The 25,596-nt window shown below is 43.4% G+C and overlaps 1 protein-coding gene across 1 annotated transcript in view; it reads left to right on the top strand.

The window, feature by feature from the left end:
- The window catches only part of MYO10 (myosin X), a 191,586-nt gene that overhangs the window by 157,022 nt on the left and 8,968 nt on the right, over positions 1–25,596 (top strand). Inside the window, exons 22-34 of the mRNA XM_054578310.1 lie at positions 4,456–4,562; positions 5,376–5,609; positions 5,977–6,022; positions 6,734–7,600; positions 8,466–8,589; positions 11,888–12,131; positions 15,573–15,668; positions 18,285–18,378; positions 19,098–19,153; positions 21,069–21,211; positions 21,465–21,659; positions 22,964–23,121; positions 24,992–25,115. Coding sequence (XP_054434285.1) covers positions 4,456–4,562; positions 5,376–5,609; positions 5,977–6,022; positions 6,734–7,600; positions 8,466–8,589; positions 11,888–12,131; positions 15,573–15,668; positions 18,285–18,378; positions 19,098–19,153; positions 21,069–21,211; positions 21,465–21,659; positions 22,964–23,121; positions 24,992–25,115 — 2,488 coding nt within the window. The remainder of the gene's footprint in view (positions 1–4,455; positions 4,563–5,375; positions 5,610–5,976; positions 6,023–6,733; positions 7,601–8,465; positions 8,590–11,887; positions 12,132–15,572; positions 15,669–18,284; positions 18,379–19,097; positions 19,154–21,068; positions 21,212–21,464; positions 21,660–22,963; positions 23,122–24,991; positions 25,116–25,596) is intronic.

Raw genomic sequence — 25,596 nt, forward strand, 5'->3', positions numbered from 1 at the left:
TCCTAAGGGCTGCTGTCCATGTGTTCACTCGGGCAGCCAGCAAGCACTTGCTGGGGAGCAACTAAGTGCCAGGCAGCCCCCAGTGTCCTGGAAGATGTCTGCTTTCTTCCTGTGTTCTTCCTAGTTGGGGGCAGAGAGTGCACTCTGGTCCGTCTTCCTTTTCTTACTAAGGCACTAATCCCATCATAGGGCCCCACCCTTCTGCCCTCATCTCAACTTAATTAACTTCTTAAAGGTCCTGCCTCCAAGCATACCATCACTTGGATCCTTAGGGCTTCAGCCTAAAATTTCAGCCCATAACATTAACCAAAGTGAGATCAATGACAAGTATTTAAGCATCACCCCAGGACCACTCAGCAAGGGAAAGTATGTGGTAGACATTCTCTTCTGCACCTGAGTTATTTTAACTGGCCAGGGAGGGGTTTCAGGTACGGACGTCTAACAGGGTAAAGAGGGCATGCGGAGGTTTTGTATTAGCTGTCTGTTGCTGTGTAACAAACTACTACAAACATAGCAGCTTTAACAACACACACTAGTCATCTCACAGTATCTACAGCTCAGGGGTCCCGGCATGGCTTACTGGACACTCTGCTCAGGGTCCCCCAAGACAGCAATCAGAATTTCGTCCCGGGCTGCCGTTCCTTCTGGAGCTCGGGTCCTCTTCCAAACTCATGTGGTGTCAGAATCCATTTCTTTGCAGTTGTAAGATTGCGGCTCCTGTTTGCTTACTGGCTGCTACCTGGGATGCTCCCTGCTTCTGAACGCCCCCTTATGTATCGTTTTACCAGTGGTACGGTTTACCAGTGTATCGTTGGTTAGAATCTGCACTTTGTTTCATGATGTCACCACTAGGGTTTCCCAGGATTTAACTTTATCATTTTTTTCTTTTCACCACTCACCAGAGCAAAGGCATTATGAGTAAGATCCTTAATACCAAAAAATAATCTCAAAGAGAAGTTTGAATACTTCTTTAACGTCCAGTCTTGATGAAAACGGCCTCTGATCCATGGTTTTGAAAAACAGATTCAGATTTCTGCAAACTTTCCATTATCAAATGAGCTTTCCACTGAGTGCTTCTGTCCTTTATTTTCCTTGGTGAATATGTGTGCGCTTTAAAGATACAGTGTCCCCATGTATCAACAGCATGTTCATTGCAATTAATAGGAATAAGATTGTGTGAAAAATTATTAAGGAGAATTATTTGTTGTGGTTTTACACATTTGGGGAACCCAGAGCAGAAGTAGGTAGGGCTGAGAGTCCCATGTGGTAGGATTCTTCATTTCCTTTATTTGCCTAAATGTCTTGGAGGAAGCAGAGCAGAGAGTCTGGGAAAATGTGCCAACAAGAGAATGTAATGCATCATTACAGACCAGAATGAACCACAGGAGCATAAATTTAAAAATCATGAGTGAGCAAAGGTGGTGTTTCACCCCCTTTCCCCAAACAAAATGCCCTCATGTTATTAATAGAAAAGCATAAAAATATTTGGCACTAGATATTTTTAGGGAAAAAGTCAGAACTTCTTACGTGTTACATCTGGAATTGCATAATTAAAAGCTACCTTGATTGAAGGAGGGTCAACATTATTTTTTTCAGAAATATTTGTTCAGCTCTGACCAGTGTGTCTCCACTGTTTGGGCATCATCCTGCAGAGCGAAAGGTCACCAGTATGATTCCCGGCTTTGGTCCCTGGTCAGGGCAGGAACGAGAAACAACTGGTCAATGTTTCTCTCTCACATCAATGTTTCTCTCCCTTCCTTCCCCCTCCCTCTAAAAATAAATAAATACAATCTTTAAAAAACAATTTTTTTTTTAAGATTTTATTTCTTTTTAGAGAGAGGGGAAGGAAGGGAGAAAGAGAGGGAGAGAAACATCAACGTGTGGTTGCCTCTTGTGCGCCCCTCACTGGGGACCTGGGTCTGCAACCCAGGCATATGCCCTGACTGGGAATCAAACCCAGAGACCCTTTGGTTTGCAGGCTGGCACTTAGTCCACTGAGCAACCAGCCAGGGCTATTTTTTCAAAAATTTGGAATTCCGGTACAAGTGCCATTTACCAGACACTTATTTAGGAAGCATAGGCCATATCCCCCAAACAGGCCAGCAAATGGCTCTAATCCATATAGTCCCAATTCTGGTATTCTTGTTGGCTGAACTGATATGTAGCTTACCTAGTTCAATTCTAATTTCAACCTCAGTGTTCAGAATTATATTTCTAATGTTAATTTTTTCATGTGCACTAAAGTTTTTGAAGCCAAGGTGCTCAGATAGTAATCACTTCATGAGCATGAAGAATGGGTTTTCATGTGATAACAAAGAACATTTTGCAAATATCTTATATTTCTTTCCCTCCCTTCCTCCCTTCCTCCCTAGAGAATGTCTTTGTGTTTCTTGTTACTTACACTTATTTTAAGACTGATCCATGCGCTACTTGTCCTGGCCCACGATGAGATAAGTATTCACAGACTTTCATAACAATGTCACAGTCCTTTCATGCCTCTTGAATTTAATAATAATAACAACCATAAAATAAGACTCTGGTTTTTTTTCCTAACAATATATATTTTTACTATAATTTTACAAATATCTTAGTCCGTGACAGATGGAAAGTTTTTAAAAATGGTAGGCAACAAAGGCAAAATTAAACAGAATTACAGAAAACCAAAAAGCTACTGCACAGCAAAGGAAACCATTAAAATGAAAAAGCAACCTACTGAGTAGGAGAAAATATTTGCAAATCACATACCTGATAAAAGGTCAATTTCCAAAGTTAATATAAAGTATTCATACAACTCAATAGCAAAAATCAAATTAATCAAAGGGCAGAAGTTCTGAATAGACTTTTTTTTTTTTTAAAGAAGACTTGTAGATGACCAATAGGTATATGAAAACAGATGCTCAATAGCACTAATTATCAGAGAATTGCCATACATAAAAAAAAAAGTCCCACAATGAGGTACCACCTTACACCAGTCAGAAAGGCTGTTATCAGAAAGATAAGAAATAACAAATGTTGGCGAGGATGTGGAAAACAGGGAACCTTTGTGCATTGTTGGTAAGAATGTAAATTGGTATAGCTACTGTGAAAATCAGTGTAGAGTTTCCTCAAAAAAAAAAAAAAAGATTAAAAATAGAATACCACATAATTCAGCAATTCCACCTCTAGGTATTTGTCTAAAGAAAACAAAAGCACTAACTGAAAAATATACATGCACCTTTATGTTCATTGCAGCATTATTTACAATTACCAGTGTAGGGAAACAACCTAAGTGTTTATCAATGGATGAATGGATTAAGAAATTTTGACACAATGAAATATTGTCCATCCATAAGAAAGAGTAAAGTCTTGCCATTTACAACAACATGAATAGAACCTGAGGACATTATGCTACATGAAGTGACATACAGAGAGCCAAATACTGTATGATTTCTTATATGTGGAATCTAAACCAAGTTTAAAAAAAAGCTCATAGAGATACAGAGAACACATTGGTGGTTGTCAGAAGTGCGAGCGGACAAAAGGGATGAAGGGGTCCAAAGGTACTAAGTTCCAGTCATAAGTCATGGGGACATAATATTCAGCATGGCGACTCTGGTTAATAACACTGTGTTCATAAAGTTCTCATCACAGGAGAAAAAGATTTGTACCCGTGTGTGTGACCCGTTTTCTAGATTTGTTGTGGTGATCATTTTGTAATATATACTATTGTGGCTCAGCACAGGCCTCGCCAAAGTATACCACAGTGGCGTATTGAGTATTCTAAATTGAAGATATTTGAGAAATAGCCGTGCAAAGAAGAGACACTCTGAGTCCTCCCACGCAGTCCCCCTGAAAGCAGGACGTGAACTTCCCATGCGAATGTGTCCTGCCTGTACCAGAAAGACCCCAGGCTTCCTTACCACTAGGGACAAGGGATCAAGGCTGAGGGAGCAGCATGAGGAAACTTTGCTACTTCAGTGGTTTGCCACGCAAACACAAACCCCCTTGTTTTGTCCCATCTTCACAAGTAATTTTTTCTGTGTCTAAAAATGGCATCTGAGCAACCTGCTTTCGTTACCTCAGAGGCCCATTGCTGAGGCCACCATATGTACATAATTATAGTTTTTTCCCCTCTTGTTAATCTGTCTTGTGTCAATTTAATTGTTACACCAGCCAAAAGAACTGAGAAGGGTAAGGAGGAAAGTTTTTCCTCCTTGGCAACACAAATACTGAATCATGATACTATATACCTGAAACTAATATATTGTCATGTGTCAGTTATTCCTCTGTTAAAAAAAAGAATCATAACAATGGCCCTTTCCCACAGAAGCTTTATGCTGGAAAGTATGGCTGTGGGCATTCAGAGCAAACTTTAAAGGTGCAGAGGCCTAACTCTGCAAAATATCTCTGGCTCTGAGATGCCCTCCTTCTCCAACCACGTTCCTTGGTTCTAACATGTCACTCCCTCCTGGGCAGGTCTTTCTTCGAGAATCCTTGGAGCAGAAACTGGAAAAGCGGCGGGAGGAGGAAGTTACCCGGGCGGCCATGGTGATTCGGGCCCACATCTTGGGCTACTTGGCACGGTAAGAATCATCGAGGGGCAAAGTCAGTCAGCTTCGCGAGGCTTTATCCCATAATCCATCATGTGGCATAACCTGATCAATTGCTTTTCCTTAAAATAGAACAGAGGGAGGGTTAGGACCAGGCTAAAGAGAGTCCCAGTGAAGCCAGGTACCTAGTTAGCTTGACCTTGGCAGAAAGTAGGAAAGGGGGTTCCTAACATTTCGTTTAGAGGGATGGCGTGTCGGGACTGTGCTGAATTTAAATTGCTTCCCTGGTTCATCTTCCTTGCACACTGAAGGCAAAGGCGGCTTGGTTATTGACTTCGGTATCTCACTGGGCCACAAAGGCCCCCACTCCAGTGTTTACCCACTAAGGCAGCCTCTTTTCATATGCATTTGAATTCTGTCCACCTTGGCAGACCAGCATGCCCCATGAAACCCCACACCGTTACATTTTTTTTGCAAGTCCAAAGCTGTCCTGCTGTGGCGTGCGTTCCCCACCCCCACAAGAACAGAATGTATAAAATCTCTTTTGGTCCTATTTACAACCCAACTTCCTGCCTAAACTTTTCAAAGTCACCATTAGGGATTATGTGTTTACATTTTAGCCAAGATCATGATAGGGTTCTTGCTTTACTTTTGTTTGTTATTTTCTTGTTTTTCTTCTGTGCCCAAAGGGGCCTCCTGTTTGCTCCAGACTCTAATGAGAGCATCTTCCCAAACAAGGTCCCATTCTTTTGTCTTAGGACTATAACGAAAACTCATTTGAGGAGCTCAAGGCCTCATTACCTCAACAGTTACTCTGTTGTGCTGTGTTTTTGTTTTCATTTTCAGAAAGCAGTACAGGAAGGTCCTTTATTGTGTGGTGGTGATACAGAAAAATTATAGAGCGTTCCTTCTAAGGAGGAGATTTCTGCACCTGAAAAAAGCAGCCATAGTTTTCCAGAAGCAACTCAGAGGGCAGATGGCTCGGAGAATTTACCAACAGCTGCTGGCAGCGAAACGGGAGGAGGAAGAAAAGAGGCGGCGGGAGGAAGAGGAAAGGAGGAGGCGGGAGGAAGAGGAGAGGTACGGCCCCTCTCGTGCTCGGATGAAACGGAAGGACACCTTTTGAGTTTTAGGCTCAGTACCCATCCTTGCGGCAAGAATTCCCCAGGGATGCTGCTCACCCTACGATTGGAAACAGCAGCTTCCGGTGGCTCGAACGTGAGCTCCCTTGGCTGCACTGAAGAGTCAGTTCGGTGTATATTTTTATTTGATGCCCAGAATAAGCATATCACCAAAAGAAGAGGCCTCGTCCTTCATGCTTTATAAGTTGTCCTTAGCAAAGCTTTTTTACACTAATTAGCTCTCTCTCACAAGTGGTTCTGGGATTTTATTTGTTTTCATTATGTTTGCTTATTTTCACTATCTTTTTTTTCTTTTCTGTTTTTAGAGAAAGAGAGAAGGCACGAAGGGAAGCTGAGCTCCGCGCCCAACAGGTGACAGATAGGGTGACAATGTAGCATCTCATCTGTCCATTTCCTTCCCACTTCAAACACTTATTCAGACCTCAAAGTAGAAAGATGTAGGAAGAACATTAGAGGAGATGTTTACAGGGCAATTTCTAACTCATGACAATTGGGTGAAAATAGGTGAATGTCTGATTTTAGTGTGAGTCATAACAGCGTAATTTCTCTAAACCAGCATAAGCACTGTAGTAGTTTGCTTGGGCTGCCCTAACAGTGTACCACAGCTCGGCTGGATTAAACAATGGAAATTGATTTTTCTCACCGCTCTAGGATCTAGAAGTCTGAGATCAATATGTTAGGAGGTTTAGTTTCTTCTGAGGCCTCTCTCCTTAGCTTGTGGGTAGCCACCTTCTTGCCATGTTATCAGGGGGTCTAGCACCTGTGCGTGTGTCCCTGGTGTCACTGTGTCCCCGTGTGTCCAATCTCCTCTTAACAAAGACACCAGTCAGATTGGATTAGTGCTCGACCTCACTCTAATTTAATCACCTCTTTAACTGCCCTTTCTCCAAATACAGACACTTTCCGAGGTACTGGAGTTAAGGCCTCAACATATCTAATGGGGTGGATGGGGTTATAGTTTAGCCCTAAACAAGATTACGTGGGTGTTCACTGCAAAGGAGAGCGATGCTTGTCCTCTGTCCCTGACGGCTAACGCCTGCCTTCCTGTCCTGTCCTGTCCAGGAGGAGGCAGAGCGGAAGCGGCAGGAGCTGGAAGCCTTGCAGAAGAGTCAGAGAGAAGCTGACCTCAACCGGGAACTGGAGAAGCAGAAGGAAAACAAACAGGTGGAAGAGATCCTGCGCCTGGAGAAGGAAATCGAGGACCTGCAGCGCATGAAGGAGCGGCAGGAGCTGTCCTTGACCGAGGCCTCTCTGCAGAAGCTGCAGCAGCTGCGGGACGAGGAGCTCAAGCGGCTGGAGGACGAAGCCTGCCGAGCGGCACAGGAGTTCCTGGAGTCGCTCAACTTCGACGAGATCGACGAGTGCGTCCGCAACATCGAGCGCTCTCTGTCGGTGGGGAGCGAGTTTTCGGGCGAGCTGGGTGACCTCGCTGAGAGTGCGAGTGCGGAGAAGCCCAACTTCAACTTCAGCCAGCCTTACCCCGAGGAGGAGGTGGACGAGGGCTTTGAGGCTGACGACGACGCCTTTAAGGATTCGCCCAACCCCAGCGAGCACGGCCACTCGGACCAGCGAACAAGTGGCATCCGGACAAGCGACGAGTCCTCCGAGGAGGACCCCTACATGAACGACACGGTGGTCCCCACCAGCCCCAGTGCCGACAGCACCGTGCTCCTGGCGCCCTCGGAGCAGGGCTCCTCCGGCGGGGAGCCCACCTACTGCCTGCCCCAAAACAGCGGGGGCCTCCCCTCCCCGGAGGGCGACTACGACTACGACCAGGACGACTACGAGGACGGCGCCATCACCTCCGGCAGCAGCGTGACCTTCTCCAACTCCTGCAGTAGCCAGTGGTCCCCAGACTACCGCTGCTCCGTGGGCACCTACAACAGCTCCGGGGCGTACCGATTTAGTTCCGAAGGGGCGCAGTCCTCCGTGAGTACCCTCTCGCCTGTCCCCCACACTGAGGTGGGAGTTATCCCTCCCCTGCTGCACCGTTACTTGGATGAAGGCTCCCCCATAAACCATGCCGGGATTTCAGAGTCAGGCTCGTAAGATGATCTCAAACCCCTTTCTTTCTCTTTCCAAAAGCAATCAGATTAGTAAATGGAACTTTGATGTGTCTGTTGTAGGTTAAAAACAAAGCTCAGAACTGCAATTTTGCTGAAAGCCTAGGAAAACTGGCATATTCAGTGGAGAGTATGGCTCTGTCACTGCTTTGCAGCCACGTGGGCTGTGAGACCGGCCCTGACTGGAACTAGAATTGCCCGGGGCATTTTGGAGAACTTCCCTTACAGTGGCTTCGCAGCCCACACCGCAGGGTGTTCTAGCTTGTTCTGGTTGTAGGGGAGGAATCATTTAGGGTTGCATATGCCCTTTCCAGCCTCTTCATTCATCATTTACTTCCCCCCCCACCCCCCACTCCCCTTTGGCTGTGCATTAAATACTGCCTTGACTTTCTAAGACTTGGAGATATTTTTAGCTTAGTAGTTTAAAGGGAATTAACTCTTGCATGGTTGGATGGCAATTACACCTTTAAACAGAGTGTTATTTTTAGAATAGGTGGCCTTTGGATTAAATTATGTCTGGCACTTTATGTATCCATGCAGGAGATCATTTGACCTTAAAAGTCGGTGCTTTATAATCTGCATTTCTCAATGAACCCTCTGCTGTAATGTTATGAACAGGCATGTTGCATCTTTATCACGAGTTTTATTTCCCCTGATGTTAATAGATGCTGGGCATGTTTGTTGCTTGTTCTCTGCTGTTTTTGCTCACCATTGGCTCCGTTCTTGTCCAGTTTGAAGACAGCGAAGAGGATTTTGACTCGAGGTTCGATACAGATGATGAACTTTCTTACCGACGGGACTCCGTGTACAGCTGTGTCACGCTGCCTTACTTCCACAGTTTTCTGTACATGAAAGGTAGGACCTGCAGCCCATGTGGTACATGGGTTTGGGGTAGAGTGAGGGAACACTGACATTTTGTTTTCACGGAGGCTGATGGAAAGGACTGGGAATGTCCCCCTGCCTACCCCTCGTGTCAGGTTCTCCAGGTACATGGAGGATGCTATGGTGGTATGACACAGGTGACACGGTGACACTAGGAAGAACATTGCCTTGACTGTCCTCACTTGGTGCAGGGTTAGGACAGAGAGTTTACAACCACTGTCACCAGTGATGAGAATTACAGTTGTACATTTTAATCACTATCAAACTTTGGATGTGCTGTCGTGGGCCTTATTCCTTGAGGACCTTGGAGCATATTCATTTTGGAAAGTATGTACTTTTTTTGGCAAGGACCTTGTACTCATACCTTATTCATGTTCTTGACTCTGACTTCAGGATCAGTGACAGAGGTCCTGAGAAAACGTAATCCTCACCAAATTCTGGTAGGAGTTTTACATGGTTCGCCAGAGGGGACTGTTACATTTCTCTCACGGCCCTGGACTGGATTAGGGGAAGGAGTCCAGATCCTGGGCATGGGACGGGGATGACGGGACCAGTGTCCCCAGATGATGTCCTTCACCCTGCGGCCCTCTCGTTTCTCTCCTTTTCCCGTTTCCCCAGAACCAAGTTTGATCTCTGCCCTTTTTTCACTTTCTTTCTATGACCACCTTTCATCATCTGATTTTCCTTTTCTTCTTTCCCCATGAAATACTTGTTATTTATTCTGTGTTCTTTCTCTTTTTCTCCTGTTCTTTGCCTCTGCTTCTCTCTTTTATTGGCATTTTTTTCACATCTCTTGTCCTCCTTGATATTTTTTCTGTTATGTTTTTCTTTTTGTTTGTTTGATTTTTGGGGGTTTTTGCTACTTCTGCTCCCCTTCTTTGACAAGCTGCTAGCTACTTGGTCTGGCTACTAGCATCAGTCATTCGTGTTTCCAAGTCCTGCTGTTCTCAGCCTTCTATCCCCAAAGTGCTCATGGAAACCACACCAGGTTTGTTTTAGGGGAGCTTTGCCTATTTCCTGAAGTCACTGGTTGGTTGAAATTTTTATAGGGGCCTTAAAAAGACAAGGATTGAGACATTCTGGCCAAGTGGCCAACCTGGCATTGGACCACTCGATAAAGGAAAACATGTAATCACAAATCGGGACCTAATGATTCAATAAGTATCATCCAATCATAGCTTTTAAGATTTTACTCATGCTCTTTTCAGAATAAATATAAGCTTTTTATTATTAATGTATTCCCCTCCTCCTAATTATAGTTCCTAAGTTAGCTGTAAAATTCCCTATATCACCGTACCACTTTTATTTATAAAATAATGGCATTGTTTTATTACATAGTTGTCTTATTAAGACAAATAAGGTTAAGAAAAGATAAACATGCATTCAAAGTGTTAAATTTCAACCTTAAAGCATTAAAAGCTCAAGGAGGTAATCAAGTGAATTTTTGCCAAACTCACCTCTTTAAAAAAGTTACTGTGTAAATGCATTATTTAATCTTTTTTTTTATTATTCAAATACATTTGTCTCCTTTTTCCCACCACCACTTTCCCCTGCCCCACCCACCCCCACTTCCCCCCCTCAGCCCTTCCCCACTCTGGCTTTGTCCATGGGTCCTTTATACATGTTCCTTGATTTAACCCCTCCCCTTTTTTTCTCCATTCCCCCTCCTTCCACAATATTTAATCTTTAATAAAGTCTTACATAAAACTATGACAAATGAAGAGAAAACAATGATAAAATTCAACCACCAAATTATGTTTTATAAGCATAAATTATTTTTCACCAGCCAAATAGCCTAGTAAAGGTGCTTGCAGTTGGACAGTAATAACAATGATCAAATTCTGTAAATGATGAACTACTGTGAAAGCACCCGGACCTGAGGCAGGGCGCTGAGAACAAGTCCCACTAACAATGGAAGCAGCACCAGGGTGAATAAACTGCTGGCGGCTGTGTCTTTGAAACACCTGTGAATAATCTCTGTCATTTGAAGACAATAAGCTAATAGAACAGCTTTATATTATGGTTTCCTCTGGGCTTGTTGGAGAAACCCAGATAAAAGTCATAAATCAGAAAAAAACAGTTTCTGGTAGTCCTTGGCAAGTTTGTTCTTTGTTAGGAAACAGCTCAGGAGCTTGGTGTGATCACAAAGACTTTTCAGCTAAGTGAGCAAGCAGCGCTTTCCATACAAGAAAGGGCAACAGTATGTATTGTTCAACAAAGGAAGTATACTTTGCACACCACACACAAACCAGTGTTGTCATTGCCTTACTTATAACAATGTGAGGTTTAGATCTATTATAATCCCTGAAGAAACTAATCTGAGAAGGTCTTTTATTTAAATTTATTACTAATCTGTAAAAGAAATCTTTTTTTTAATACTTTCAAATATCCATATTTAAATGTCCTTTTTTTATTACTGGCTGACAAAAGAAAGTAACTTGTGGACATTTTATAATAAATTATTGAAGTAGATTGTGTTCTTCAGTGGATATAATAAAAACAGATTTTTGAATGATGGTGGTAAAATGTGCTCTTGAGTGTTCTTGAAAAATCTAGAGTTCTGAGATAAAATACCCTGCTAGAAAGGTATTAGAAATATTTTTTATCTTGTAAAAGATGACAACTTTTGTGTATCTGTATATCTTTGTCTTCTTGTCTAAGTTCACCCAGCCCAAAAAAAGAAAAAAGTTGCCCACTAAATAAATTTTAGCTAACTTGTCCTTTTTTTTCAGTTCTAATCACAATTCAGTTTGGAGTCTTTAGTTTCATATTCTAAATCATGTACCTCATACATATGAACCATTTTCAGATGGTGATTTAAAAAAAAAAGTGTTTTATTTTCCTATGTAATTTAGAGTATACTGCCAAACTACAAAATCACTGATAAGTCATGTCTCATTGACAAAATAAGGAAGGAATGTGTAAACTTGTACATCATTTTAGATTAATTTCCGCTCTCGGACATTTGAAGATAAACATACAGAAGTGCTTCTTGCCCCATGGCCCTTGACTCATTGCAAGGGCTAAGCGTCAGTTCGATATAAGGAAGGGACAGCATTCTCGTGCCATCCAACCAGACTAGTGTAGTAACAGTCCAGTGCCTCCTGAACACAAGTCCCAGCGCCATCATCCTTCATTGAGGGGTATCTGAGGGCAGGTCCCTTGAGGCAAAGTTAAGGATAAGCTGAACCTTCAGACCTCCTGCTGATTTTGTCATCCAATTTGATTGACTTTTCTTAACCCCCTCCATATCCAATCTCGCGGGGAACAGGTGGCTTAATGAACTCCTGGAAACGCCGCTGGTGCGTCCTCAAGGATGAGACCTTCCTGTGGTTCCGCTCCAAGCAGGAGGCCCTCAAGCAAGGCTGGCTCCACAAAAAGGGCGGTGGCTCCTCCACGCTGTCGAGGAGAAACTGGAAGAGACGCTGGTTCGTCCTCCGCCAGTCCAAGCTGATGTACTTTGAAAACGACAGTGAGGAGAAGCTCAAGGGCACCGTGGAAGTCCGGACGGCAAAGTAGGTTGATGAACCTTGGATGTGGCCCATTGGGTGGTGCTCTGGGGCGGCCTGATCTTCTTGTCTTGGTGCCTACAAAGCTAACTGGTGCAAGTTATATGAACTGGGAGACTGCAGCAGGTGTTGAGTGAGTCCTAATCATTCACTTCAATGGAATGAATGACTAGGAAGCTAGGGAAACGATGTTATCTGTAAACAATTTGCTTTCTTTGGTTACTTTTGAACATTTGGCTCTCATTTGTAAGATGCGGCTTGGACATATAACTAGCCCATTGAAGATGTGATTGGTTGTTTACAGGAATCATGGTGTGAAGGTTGAACGATTGGTTGAGAATTTCTTCACCCTCTTTGTATCCGTCAGCATAACACTTTGAGTTCTTGGGCCCTCCCAGCTGTGCCCGCAGATTGCTGAATGGGGAGGGAGCAGACTGCCAATTCAGAGGTGTTAGGTTTTTTGTTCTGTTTTGTTTTTAGAGGTATAATTGCCATGTCACATTATATTAGTTTCAGGTGTACAACACAGATTTGCTATTTGTATACATTGCAAAATTGTATCAGCACACAGTTGTACATTTCCTGAGAACTTTTAAGATCTACTTTCTTAGTGGGTTTCAAGTATGGGACACAGTATTACCTGATTGTGGCCCCCCTGCTGTGCACTACAGCCCCGTGACTTTTTTATTTTATAATGGAGAGTTTGTACGTTTGACCACCATCACCCGTTTTTGGTACTTTTTGATCACCCTCCACCTGTGAGTTTTTTTTGAAATGCATCATTTGTCTTTTACCTGTGTGGATGCATAGCCATCTTCCTTCTCAGCAGTGAGGGAAACAGAACTAGTCTTTGAACCCAGCTCAGCCCTTTCTGCCACCCTCTTACAGAGCTATGAAGCATTTGAAGGCCGATTACTTTGGGTAAGAATTAAGTAAGGTTTTCAAAAAATTGTTGGCGTTAGGGCAGCTGGACCACTAGACAACTAAGCATAAAACTGGTTTTGGCATAGCCTACAGCCATACTCCACTCAACCTGAGCAACCGCACATATTTAGAAAATTGGTAAAAGGAGGCTTGAGAGATCAAATTGGCTCCTGAAGTCATAAGACCTGAAAATGACATGATCCTAATCAGCCAGCATCATCAAGTGTAGAAAATTACTCATTAAAAAGGGAAAGTTAAACAAGGAAAGTGTTTTGTGAAATTACAGGCAGATAGTGAGGTGCAGACAGCAGAGTTTTGGGCTTTTCCAGGCTGACTTTGGGGCTGGTTTATTTTAGGAGCCTGTGTTCCACAAAAGTGAGATTGGGGGCAAGTTGTATCTGAATCCCCTCCAAAATTTTCACAGACGGCACAGCTCTTTGCCTCACTCGGTCTTCCCTCAGCCCTCCGTGTAGACCATGGTGTTCCTCTTTATTTGTGCCCCTTGGCGAGGGGAGGCGCACAAATGCTAGGAATGGGGGGGTCATAGGGAAGGAGTGGGGAGAAAGAGAGAGAAAACATGTGAGTCGTGGTGTTGAATTTCACCAGCGTAAATTGATGTGTGTTCCTTTCGCAACTCCCTTAGCTACACTTAATAAAGCCCTCTTCTTTGGGTGCTTTATAAAAATTCTAGAGTTAAGGAAATGTTAGCACTTACTCATCCATTTTTATCATGGTCTCTAGAGGAAGGGCAATGAGTTGTTAAGGTTTCACCACATTAAGAATTTTTATTAAGCTGAATTAAGTTTAAGTTTTGTTTTTTTTTTAAAGTTTGAAATGTTTTCTTATAGAAAAATTCATTCCACGTGCACAAGTAGGTAGAAGAATATAACGAAATTTGTGGGCACTTTCCCCAGTTTTTAGCAGTTACCTGCTGTGGCCAGTGTTTCGTTCACAGCCTCACTCACACTGCTCCCCACAAACCACGTCCTTTAAAGTAAGTCTCTGGTGTCATATAATGTCATCTGTGAACATTTCCATGTGCACTGGAAGATTAAGACTCTTTTTAATACATAGTCACAATATTACTATAACATTTAAAAAATAACACTACAATTTCCCCTGTTGCCTAATAAATGAAAGTGATAGTCTTCTTGTTGGTTTGGGTTGGTCTCTTTTTTTCATATCAGAAACCCAGTAAGGTTTTATAATTTTCAGTCAGTTGACAGATCTCTCAAGTCCCTTAATTTATAAATTTCCCCTCTATCTTTTCTTTCCCTTACTATCCTATCATTGAAGAAGACACCTCATTTATCCTGTGGCTTCCAGACTACATTTATTGTTTCCCGTGGTCCTGATAACATCATCACACCTCCATCTCCAAGGAGGCTTTCTACAGATCCACGTCCCTGGCCCCCGCCCCCGCCCCCGCAGAAAGCTCCCACACGGCGAACCACGGCCTTACAGCCAATCACAGGCTCGCCCCCGCAGCACGCATGGTCGCTGGCTGAGTTTCAGGGAGGCAGAGCAGCTAATGCAGGGTGGCCCGGTGGGGACAGTTTTCCCTGGGGGTTATCCTCCTGCTCCCGGGGCTCTGTTGCCAGGATCCGGCTGGTCCCCGCCCATCACTCGGGAGAGCCCGCCACTCAGAGAAGGCATCCCAGACCACTCTGTAAAGTCTCACTTCTTGATTTTGTTTATTTAATACTTTATCTCAGTGAGTCTCGAAGGTTATACACTTATTTTTTCTTCTAACCAGTTATAAACTTACATTTTGTAGATGTAAAAGAAATGTTTTGCTGTGAACAGTTACACTATTTCAGTGGTCAAAGCAAGCTGGCTTTATCCCCAGGCTCCTTCCTCAAATACAGTCGTAGCACCCTCTCTGGGCCAGTCCTAACTGGCGTTTTATCTGGAGGTCGTTCACCCAGTCCACCAAGTAAAAACCTGTCGTTGGCTGGGGAGTGTTGGGACAAGACGAAGATGGTGTTGAGATCCAGAAATACCCCAATCCTGCTCTTCACCCCAAAGCCCCAGTGGAAGTAAGACGCCCGTATAAGGCCGAGTAGAGCAGAGGAGTCGGCCAGGGCCTTACGCCCTGGTGGGAAGCTGTGATGGACTGGGAAAGGCCTCCAGCCACACTGGCTCCTGCTGGGGGTCCTTCCACAGGAGAACTGTGCGGAGAACCGCAGGAGGGGTGGGGAGGCTGGAGTGAGGGCTGCTGCCCAAACTTCCTGGGGCCGGAGCAGGGCCAGTGTGAGAAGAGAGGGGCCCCTCCCTAGAGAAGCCGGGGAAACTTGTAACCTGGCCGGGCCAGCAGCCCCCGTCTCTCGGCAGGAGGGGGCGTGTAGCTCTCCACAGAGGCCACAGTGGTCTCCGTCATTTTTTTTAAAAACTGGCTGAAGTAGGTATCTGATCTTTCCATTAGTTTCCAACCCAATCATCAGTTTGGTGAAACTGCTTTTCTCACTTATTGTTAAGAATTCTGTGTTCCTGATTTGCTTGGTTGCTTTTTTCCCCCCTCAGAGAAATCATAGATAACACCAGCAAAGAGAACGGAATTGACATCATTATGGCCGACAGGACCTTCCACCTGATCGCCGAGTCCCCAGAAGATGCCAGGTGAGGCGCTCTGCTGTTGACCTCAACGTGACTGCACCCTCGCTCCTGCGCCGGCCTGGGTGTCAGCCAGGTCACCGCTTGCCCGCTGGCTCAGAAAAGATTTTAATTGATTTCTTTGTTGGATGATTGAAGGGTTATGAGTCATAAGAAATTGATGTCCTTGTCCCCTGGGGGATCCTTCACTGGCCAGATCTGTCCACAGACAGCACACAGTTCAGGATTACCAGCCACGAGTGTCACCTGCCAGACCCCTGTCACCCCTGCTCAGGCCTGCATGGTCACCCGCAGCGTATGTAAACTGTGCAGCTACGCACAGCTGCAAGCCCACCATCCAGAAGCTTCTGAGCCTTGAAAGGGAACAGCTTGTGTGTGTTGAAGGACTGAAAAGCCAGGAGCATTAAGCACTGGCTCTAAACACATCAGAGTGCTGGGACATTTGGAAGGTGTTTAAGGCCTTACTATTGAAGAACTCAATTGGGTAGAAGAGCTAGTTAACACTTAGAGAACATACAGTATTTTGAAAAGTGTGCCCACTGCTTTGAGTCTGTAGGGCTTTGTGGGCAGTCCCTGTCACCCACTCTGAACGGTGCCAGGGAGTACCTTCCAGTTCAGGAGAGAGACATCTTCGGCCTATGTTCCTCCCTTTTTCAGCTCAGAAGGCATTAGAATCTTCGAGTGAGTTCTCAGGGCCTTTCGTTCCTCTGCCCTGTGAATGCTTCTGAGTGGACACAGTGCTGTGGTAAGCAGCACTAAGGGCAAAGAAAACAGTTCTTCCCATGGGAACAACCTGCAACCCTACTGAAGTCCATAAATTATGGCGCACACTGGGAAAACACACAAACCTGGGATGATAGCCCCCTCATTCTGTCTCCAACTCCTGGAGACCACGTGGGCTCTTTTTTTTTTTTTTTTTTTCTTTCTTTTTTGTGGTCCAGGGAATGCCCACAGCTTTTTAGTTGAATTACAGGCTCAGCATTTGGCAGCTGCCCTGTGTGTTTTGTGCCATAATGAACCTGCTAAATTTAACATTTGGAATATTTTAGCCAAGGACTTCTTTCCCTGACCAGTGGAACACATTTTTAAAAATTCCTTTTCAGATTCCAGGTTATTCTCTACAGATTGAAAGCACAGCAGATTTTGTGTGTGTGTGTACTGTGTGTGCGTGTGTGTATGAAGTGGCCTATGTTTTTAGTGTTTAATTGGGGATATCCTTTGAGCTTCCACATAAAGCAATGACTGAACTCTTGCCTTTAGGTTAACCAGAAGCAAAGTCATGCTAGAACTTTCCCTTGTCTCCATCAGCATCTGTATATGTTGAATGTTTTCAAACTCTCTGTCACGTTTTTCTCCTTCAGGAGTCACAGGAGATAGACTTCGGTGCTTTGCTATAAATAATTTATTTAACTTATTTTTACATATAGGTATTACTTTTTTACTTAAATGTTCACACGTATTAAGTACTTTCTCCTCTGTCTTGGTAGGAGTACATATATGTCTTCCCCTGCCCCCCCCCCCCCAGCGGTTTATATTCGATTATATTGTATTGGTTTCAGGTGTACAGCGCAGTGGTTAGGCAATCATATGCTTTACAAAGTGGTCCCCCAACATTTCTAGTACTGTTAGCCCCCTACAGGAGGAGGATGTCCTAGCACCTCTCACATTTTGTAGTCGCTTAATAAATGTTGGGTGGATGATGAATAAACAGATGAATATTCAAGGTCATTTTCTTCAAGCATGTATTGAGTTCCTAGTTCATCATGGCTTTTGTTGTGCTTGACTTTTCTGGGGTTGACATGTTTTGACTTCTCTGATTAAAATAAATTTCCATTTTCCACTTCAAGCAATTGTTTTTAAGATTTGTATTTATTTATTTTTAGATAGAGGGGAAGGGAGGGGGGAAGAGGGAGAGAAACATCAATGTGTGGTTGCCTCTCGCACACCCCCTACTGGGGACCTGGCCTGCAACCCAGGCATGTGCCCTGGCTGGGAATTGAACGGGTGACTCTTTGGTTCTCAGGCAGGTACTTAGTCCACTGAGCCACAGCTGCCAGGGCTCAAGCAGTGGTTTCCTACTTCCAGCTCTTCTGTGGTTTTATTCACTTTAGATGATATCCTTCAGGTGTTGGAAACCCTATCCTGGGACTGAGTAGGGAAAATAGGCTTCCAGTGGCCATTCTGAGAAGGATCTCCTATATTATTGGCCTTCTTACTTTGCAGTTTACTTTTCAAAAATGAAAGGGCACTTGAGTTTTCCCGAGTTTTAAGTAATATCTTCAGGTCAGTGTTTTGAGTAGAACTGAGGATTTCATTTTTCCTGCCAATTTCTTCAGGAACTCAGTGTCATTATTAAATGCCTACAGAAAGGTCTATCTATGGGCTTGGAGGAGAAGTCTTCCAATGATCTGAAATTGCAACAGATGGTACCTAAGGTACTTTGGCTGTTTCTTTAAACTTTGCTCCATGGTAGTAGGAACCCCATATTTACGCCCGATGCGTAGGCACATTAAAAGCAAAGTTGGTCCGAGGAAAGGTCATTTCCCTCCGTGGAGAAGGGCATTACTGTTCTGCAAATTCAGAGGTTGCCCCCTGCTGACAGTCGCTCTCTCCTCCCCTCAGCCAGTGGTTCAGCGTGCTGAGTCAGGTCCACGCATCCACGGACCAGGAGATTCGGGAGATGCACGACGAGCAGGCAAACCCGCAAAACGCTGTGGTGCGTGAGCACTCGGGTGGGGGGCGTCCTGGGGAGTGGGGGAGCTGGAAATTTGTAAATGATTTTTTTATGTAATACTATAATATAATACAGAGAAAAACAGGAATATTTTGGTTAAAAATCATACAGAAAAACAGAATGATAGTAGTAATAGGTTCCAATTCTCCTGCCTCACACCATCAAAAGAACAAAAAAAAAAATTGCAATTTTTACCAAATCATGGGGGCATATTGTGCTTTTCCTTAAAGGACTTAGTGAATTCTAAATTGTATTCTGTCTTCACTCTATCCAAGAGACATACAGAGCCATAAAAATTATATTTTAGAAATAAAGTTTTATGTTCTCATAAGAAACACTTAACACCAAATAAAGTTTCTTAGCAGACAGAATAAGTGTGAAATGTAACGACGGATCATAGTTTAAATCAGAACATTTGTACTATTGAAAAAAGTTCATAAATACTCTTCACTGAAAGTGTTTTATGAAAAACACAAAGATTAATTTGTAATTTCTTAAATGAGTGAACTGTAGATTCTGCCCTGTCTGGAGGCTGTCTATAGTCACTGATCACCTTCCTTGGATAAGAATTATTTTGCAGTTAACACAAAAAAGGAGGCTTTTTGTTTGCCTGTTGAGAGGGTCCTGATCTGGGGGGATTAAGATAATGTGCACTGTACTTGAATGGTTCTCTGACGCTTTCTCCTTTTGCTCCATTCCAGGGCACTTTGGACGTGGGACTGATTGATTCCGTGTGCGCCTCCGACAGCCCCGATAGGTGAGCTCAGATGTGGCTCTTGACAGAAATAGTTAGTTACCTGCATGCACTCACAGCGCTCCCTGCTTCTGGGCCACTTTCTTCTTGACCGGGCTGTGAAAAGTCTCTCAGCCACACGTTCCCACCTGATCAACCTCAGCAATCCAGAGTCCTCGGCCTTGGTACTCGGTTTTGCATCACCTGAAAGTTTCTCTCTCTGGGTCACTCTGGAGTGCTGAGGGAAGCAGTAGAAACCCAATTTTGACGGTCAATTTAAAAAAGTAAAAGCACATGCCACAGAAATCATCTTTATTTGGATACAGCACAAATTGGGATTCATACAGGAGGAAAAGTGCCTATTTGGGGAAGCAGTATTCTAGCACAGAATTCCAGAAAGGGTGCAGTTCCCCTTTCTAAACTTAATAATGAATTAAAAGATTTTGATTGCAATTTATATGTAGAGTTTTAATAAATTAAACCATAGACATTTATTGACATATCTACCTTATCTGTGCCTTTAAAATAGCATGCTTTGGGTTGGTTTTTTTTTAAAGCAAATCATCTTTGGAGATAGTCTCAGAAGTACTTGTCCCCAGTGACCTTTGTCTTTATTGTCTCTATTTCTCTTTCCTGCTTGTGAGTTCTAAGGAAGAGTCAAATTAGCCCCTACTTTCAGTAACAGCTTTAGAAAATGAATAGAAATGTATTCAAATAGAAATGGTACCAGGCAGCAGTAGAGTTTTGGAGCCTCCATCACCACACTGTTGATGAAGGCTCCTCTGGACCAGGGCGGTCAGCGGGCTGTTAGGAACTGGGCAGTGAGTGAAGCTCACCTGAGCTCCACCTCCTGTGTCCCTGTCCCCTGTCTTCCAAGAAATTGGTCCCTGGTGACAAAAAGTTTAGGGACCACTCTTCTAGACAACTGGTCCTTTGTTTTTGGCAGTCACCCTGTATACCTGGCTCAGGAACCTTTAACGCATGTGTGTTAGGTCAGTAGTCAAAGCCCAGATTCTCATTCTGGTGGTCACGTTCCTACCCCATCTGTGTCTTTCCTTTCCCCTGACCCTTCCCTCCTTCAGGCTGGGTGTGCGATGAACCATGCTTAGAACTTCCCATATCTGCTCAGGCTTTCCTTTCCTCAGCTACCCACGTTTCTCCCATCCCAACTAAAGGAAAATCTTTATTTTTTAGGAGCATCAGTCTTTTTCTGTCTACTGACTATGCTCTTGTTAATCTTCCTTTGCCTTGAATTTTTGTTGCACTTCACTACAGTGAACTTAAAAGCGATTGTTCAGGCACTAGCTTAAGCGGTTAGATAGAGGAATTACTACGCACAAAGGCCTATGAGAAGCTCAGGACATTGAGGGAAAGAGAGTAAATTTCCATTATTAAGTTACCCCTAACTGGGAAATGAGCCCTTGTCAGATTGCTTTGAAAACATGGGCCCAGGTGGCTTTTCAAACCAGGCATAATCGAGTGTGTAAGACATTCCATTTACACCTATTTACTGATCCTCTTCTATCACTGGTGTCTGACGTTACATTACCGACCCACAGAAATATTATCCAAGGCAGTACCCAGAGGCAGAAAGAAATGTACTTTGGAGAGGCATGAAAACAAAAGTTTTCCCCCACGGTCACCTTATTTTGCCTTCCCAGCACCGAGTTTCATCTAGAAAGTTTTGCATGAAGAAATGTTTTCCCTTCCAGGGCCTTCAGAATGTGTTGCTCCAAGTTTAAAGGTTAATGATGAAAAAATAAATCCTGCAGAAATGAGCAAAGTTTGCCGTCCTTACCATAAAATACAAATAAGCACAGCCATTTTGATCTCCGGGACCCATAAGCCCAGAGAAAGGCATTCTGTCTTGGTTCACTCAGAGGGTGATGCTCACAGTCGGAGCTAAGAGGCTTTGCTTCTTTCTCGCCCTGTCACTCAGGCCCAATTCATTCGTGATCATCACGGCCAACCGGGTTCTCCACTGCAACGCCGACACGCCAGAGGAGATGCACCACTGGATAACGCTGCTGCAGAGATCCAAGGGCGACACCAGGGTCGAGGGCCAGGAGTTCATCGTGAGAGGTGACTGCCATCAACACTTCCCTTTTTCCCAGAGGCCTGATTTCACTTGCCTGGGTGTCTGCATTTCTCTTTGGAGCAGCTTTTCCAAGTCATTTTGACTCTGGAAGTTGCTAAAAATACGAAATTAATTATCATGGCCATTTCTAGCAAATCTGTGGGAATGTGACCCATTTGTAAGCATCATACAAATTCTTGCCTGGTGTTTGGTGTTTCTCTTCATAGTTTCCGATTTGCACTTTAATCTTTCCTCCAGGGTGGTTGCACAAAGAAGTAAAAAATAGCCCGAAGATGTCTTCGCTGAAACTAAAAAAGCGGTGGTTTGTGCTCACCCACAATTCCTTGGATTACTACAAGAGCTCGGAGAAGAATGCTCTGAAATTGGGCACCCTGGTCCTCAATAGCCTCTGCTCGGTCGTCCCTCCTGATGAGAAAGTTTTCAAAGAAACAGGTAACCAGGGCCGGCTGCTCGTGAGGAGTTGGGCCCAAACAGTGTGCATCAAATTGTAAGATCTGGGTCTGCTCAGAGCAAAGGAATGAGAGTCCTACCAAGACTGTGTACTTTTTTCCCTTAAAAAGAACCTTTTTTTCTGGCTGATTTATATTCTGAGGCTGTCTGTTGTTAGCTGTATGAACACTTAGCATTTAAACCATAGCAGTGATTTTTCAACCAGTGCACTGCAAGAATTTTTAAAACATGCGATTCCTGACTCTTTAGTCAGGGGCACTGACCTCTTTTTCCCTTAGGCTGTCAAATTAAAAAATGGTAATAGCCACCACAATAATAGCTGTTCAATGTGAATGAATCAAAATTATACCCTTTTTTTTTTTTTTTTGGTCAGATTGACAAAAGATATATATTTTGGTGCACTAAAGAATTTTAGTAATTAGTTTACTAAAATGGAGGAAGAGGAAGCCATAAGATGAAAAGGTTGAAAGTCACTGAATATACTACAGGTCTTGATTTACTGACTTGCAAAAAGAATCTCCTAAGGACAATATCATGTAAATAGACACAGGTTGTCCTACAGGAGGCTTTTGTTTTTATATGCTTGTGTTTTGTCCTTTTTATCATTGTTCCTTTTTAAGGAGTCATAATGCAATCCCAAAAAGGTAAATCCTGTCAGTGAACGTAGCAAATAAAATAGAGTGTAAGCTTAGTTTTTTTTTCCTTTTCAGTATTATAAAAACGTGTTGATTTATTTTGATTTTTGTTGCTATTTGTGATTTTGCACTTTTTTAAGAATATAGCTATTCCATTCAAAAATATTTGCATGTTTTAATAGTTACTCTATTCCAAATTACAGCCCATTTTGAAGAGACTGTTTACTTAGCGTAGGTGTTTTCAAGAAGGAGCCCAAGGAAGGAAGAGGAGAAACAGGACCAGAGGAGGAGAAAGCTGGGGGCGGAGTTTTCATCTAGTCCCAGACTCTTGAAAGGGACTTTAGTTTATGCCTGTTTTCCTTCAAAAGCAAATGTTACAGTTTATACATTTAATTCTGGGCTCAGTATTTTATGTTTGTCTTCCTTTCTAAACCGTCAACTCCTCATGTCTTTTAGATACCTAATAGATACCCAGTGCAGAACAAGGCACGTGTTTGAACTCAGCAAGTATTTATTGAATTAAGTTACTAAAGGGACTCAGGTGGAGATAACAGAGGCTCTTGATGGTGCCAGATTCCCGAGACTCTGGTACAAGAACGTTGCATTGGTCACAAAGCTTAAGTTGATGTGTGCGCGATGCGTCTGTTACAGGCTACTGGAACGTCACCGTGTACGGACGCAAGCACTGCTATCGGCTCTACACCAAGCTGCTCAACGAGGCCACCCGGTGGTCGAGTGCCATTCAAAATGTGACTGACACCAAGGCCCCCATCGACACCCCCACCCAGCAACTCATTCAAGACATCAAGGTAAGGTGGATCTGAGCTGATCAGGGTGGTTCGGGCACCTCGCAGACTCTCACCCTTGGAACATCAAGGCATCAACTTTGGTCAAACTCCGTCATTACTCTGTAACCGAAACTAGCTCTTGGTAAATTTTTTGTTTGCACGACCCTGCTTTTAGGAATCTAAATGCAAGATTTTAGGTGAAATTTTATGCTCAAGTATTTTATCTCTAGGGAGGTTTCGATGATGCTGCTGCTGAGGCAGACCTGACTGATTGTTGGGCTCCGTAGGCAGAGGGGCGATGGTCTGCGGTTTGAAGTGAGGGTCCCCGTCACAGGGACGCAGCATGAATTACATTGGGGATGACATGCTGTGCCAAAGATTCGCCCTCAGCTCTGGGCTGGGAACCTTCCAGGAGTAACACAGTAATTCTGCACTTACCTACATACAGTTCTAGACCTGTGGCTTCACAGAGAGCCCAGACTGGTCTAGCAGACTTGGAATCTGGCTCAGGGGCCCCCAGACACAAAAGTTCCTGTCTCTGAACTAACGTTGACCGTGTTACAGTGTAATTTCCTATTTTTAAAGACGAGTTGCTAAGTAATGTGTGTTGAATGAATGAGAACACAAGTAAATGACAGTCGTGCACGAGGATTACACACACTCTCATTTTCCAGGAAGGAAAACAGAATGGGGTGTTCAGGTCGCATTGCGCACCTAGCTGTCCAGTCCCCAATGCAGAACCAGGTCAAAGGAATTACATTTACTGCGGTTCCTCCATGTTATCCATGCAGACAGATTCCCAGTACAAAGGAAAGAGCCACAGCTGATTCCAGAATGATAGTGAGGCAGGCATTCACTGGTGGACATCAAAGGAAAGTAGCTAATTGGATCCAGGAGGCAAATTCTGCCTGTGCAAATGTGGGAAAGGGTCTTGTATGTCAGTAGTATGGAATTTCCCACCAAAGTCAGCCTCTTAATGCCTAAGTTACATGTTTTCTGGATGTTTGAAGCTTAATTTCACCAAGTGAGTTATTCTCCAAGACTTCACAGAACTTTGTGGAACCCAGGATTTTGAATACTAATAATTTTCTTTCTAGGCTTTTGACATAGGAGTAAAAATTGTATATATCAGTTGAACTTTGTGTTCCATGCTATATCTGTTTTTACTAACATTCTCTAATAAATTTGAAATCAGACATTAAAGAATAATAGAATTTCCCAAATATTAAGAAGTTAAACATGTTGCCCCAAATAAGTCCATACAATTTTTAAGTAATTAAAGTTTTTTTCTTACTTTTAATCAGGTATTATTGAAAAAGTTTCATAGTGGAAATGAAATTACCAGGATAGATAGAGTGATTCATTGCCTCTCCAGTTAATCTGTTTCTTTAAAGTTATAACAGTAACTGGCTTTCTCACATCCCATATTAACATTTTAGGAGCATAAATACGTGATGAATTTCTGTGAGAGGATGTCTTAAATTTTAGGAGTGAAAGAAAAGACAGGCATGCGGAAGGATAGTCATTATACCTGTAGCTTTCAGGTATAGAGAGAATACAAACGATAAAACTAGCCAATGCATTTTAAGTGAATTATACAGATAAAGGTACATGGATTGATGGCTAAACAATTAGCGAGAGAACTTTAAATATACACATGGGAAACAAAGAGAAAGAGCTATGTAAGAACATGTAATTGTGATTTGCTTTCAGATGCAGACTGTGGGTCTCTTTGTGCTTGAAATTATTAATGTTGGATTTCCACCACCATCCCTAGGTTTTGGGGATGGTTTAGACTTCTGAAAAACAGTCACGTGTAGCAGAATACAGATGCATATGTTTTTTTACCATACAGTTGCTTGCTTTCTGTAATGGCTCCTTTATTTTCAAGGAGAACTGCCTGAACTCAGACGTGGTAGAGCAGATTTACAAGCGTAACCCCATCCTCCGCCACACCCACCACCCCCTGCACTCCCCACTCCTGCCTCTGCCCTACGGAGACATCAATCTGAACTGTAAGTCCCCAATTCCTCCCGGACTCAAGACACTGGCTTTGTTTTCCCAGTTAACTCTTTAGCACAGATATATTAGCATTTGTGGGTTGTAGTGACGCAAGGGTTGTTGTACTAAAGGAAAAAACTTGAAAGGGAGTCAAAAAATGCCAGTACTCTGTGCACCCAGAGTCGCCTTCACAACCTAGAGAACAGATCCTGAACAGTGTTGGGTTCCGCTTATAGAACCAGTTGCCAGTGGGCCAACATTTAAGTAAGCATTTTGTACAGTAAAATAGTTGACTTCCATAATAAAACAGTGAATTCCGTAAAGTTATAAATTACATAGCTTAACTTGCCACCTTGTGTTGCTTTTTCCAGCTGATTCAAAAGCACAGGGAGCGTGGTGGGTACTGTTGAAGTAGCTGTTTGTCCCTGGTCCTTCCTCTCTTATCTGCTGCTAGATTGCGCCTTCTTTGACCCCCTGTGTGACTTGTGTTGGTTT

Source organism: Pteronotus mesoamericanus, unplaced genomic scaffold (assembly GCF_021234165.1).
Source record: "Pteronotus mesoamericanus isolate MK-2021 breed Mesoamerican mustached bat unplaced genomic scaffold, CSHL_Meso_final contig_50, whole genome shotgun sequence".
NCBI classification, from domain to species: Eukaryota; Metazoa; Chordata; class Mammalia; order Chiroptera; family Mormoopidae; genus Pteronotus; species Pteronotus mesoamericanus.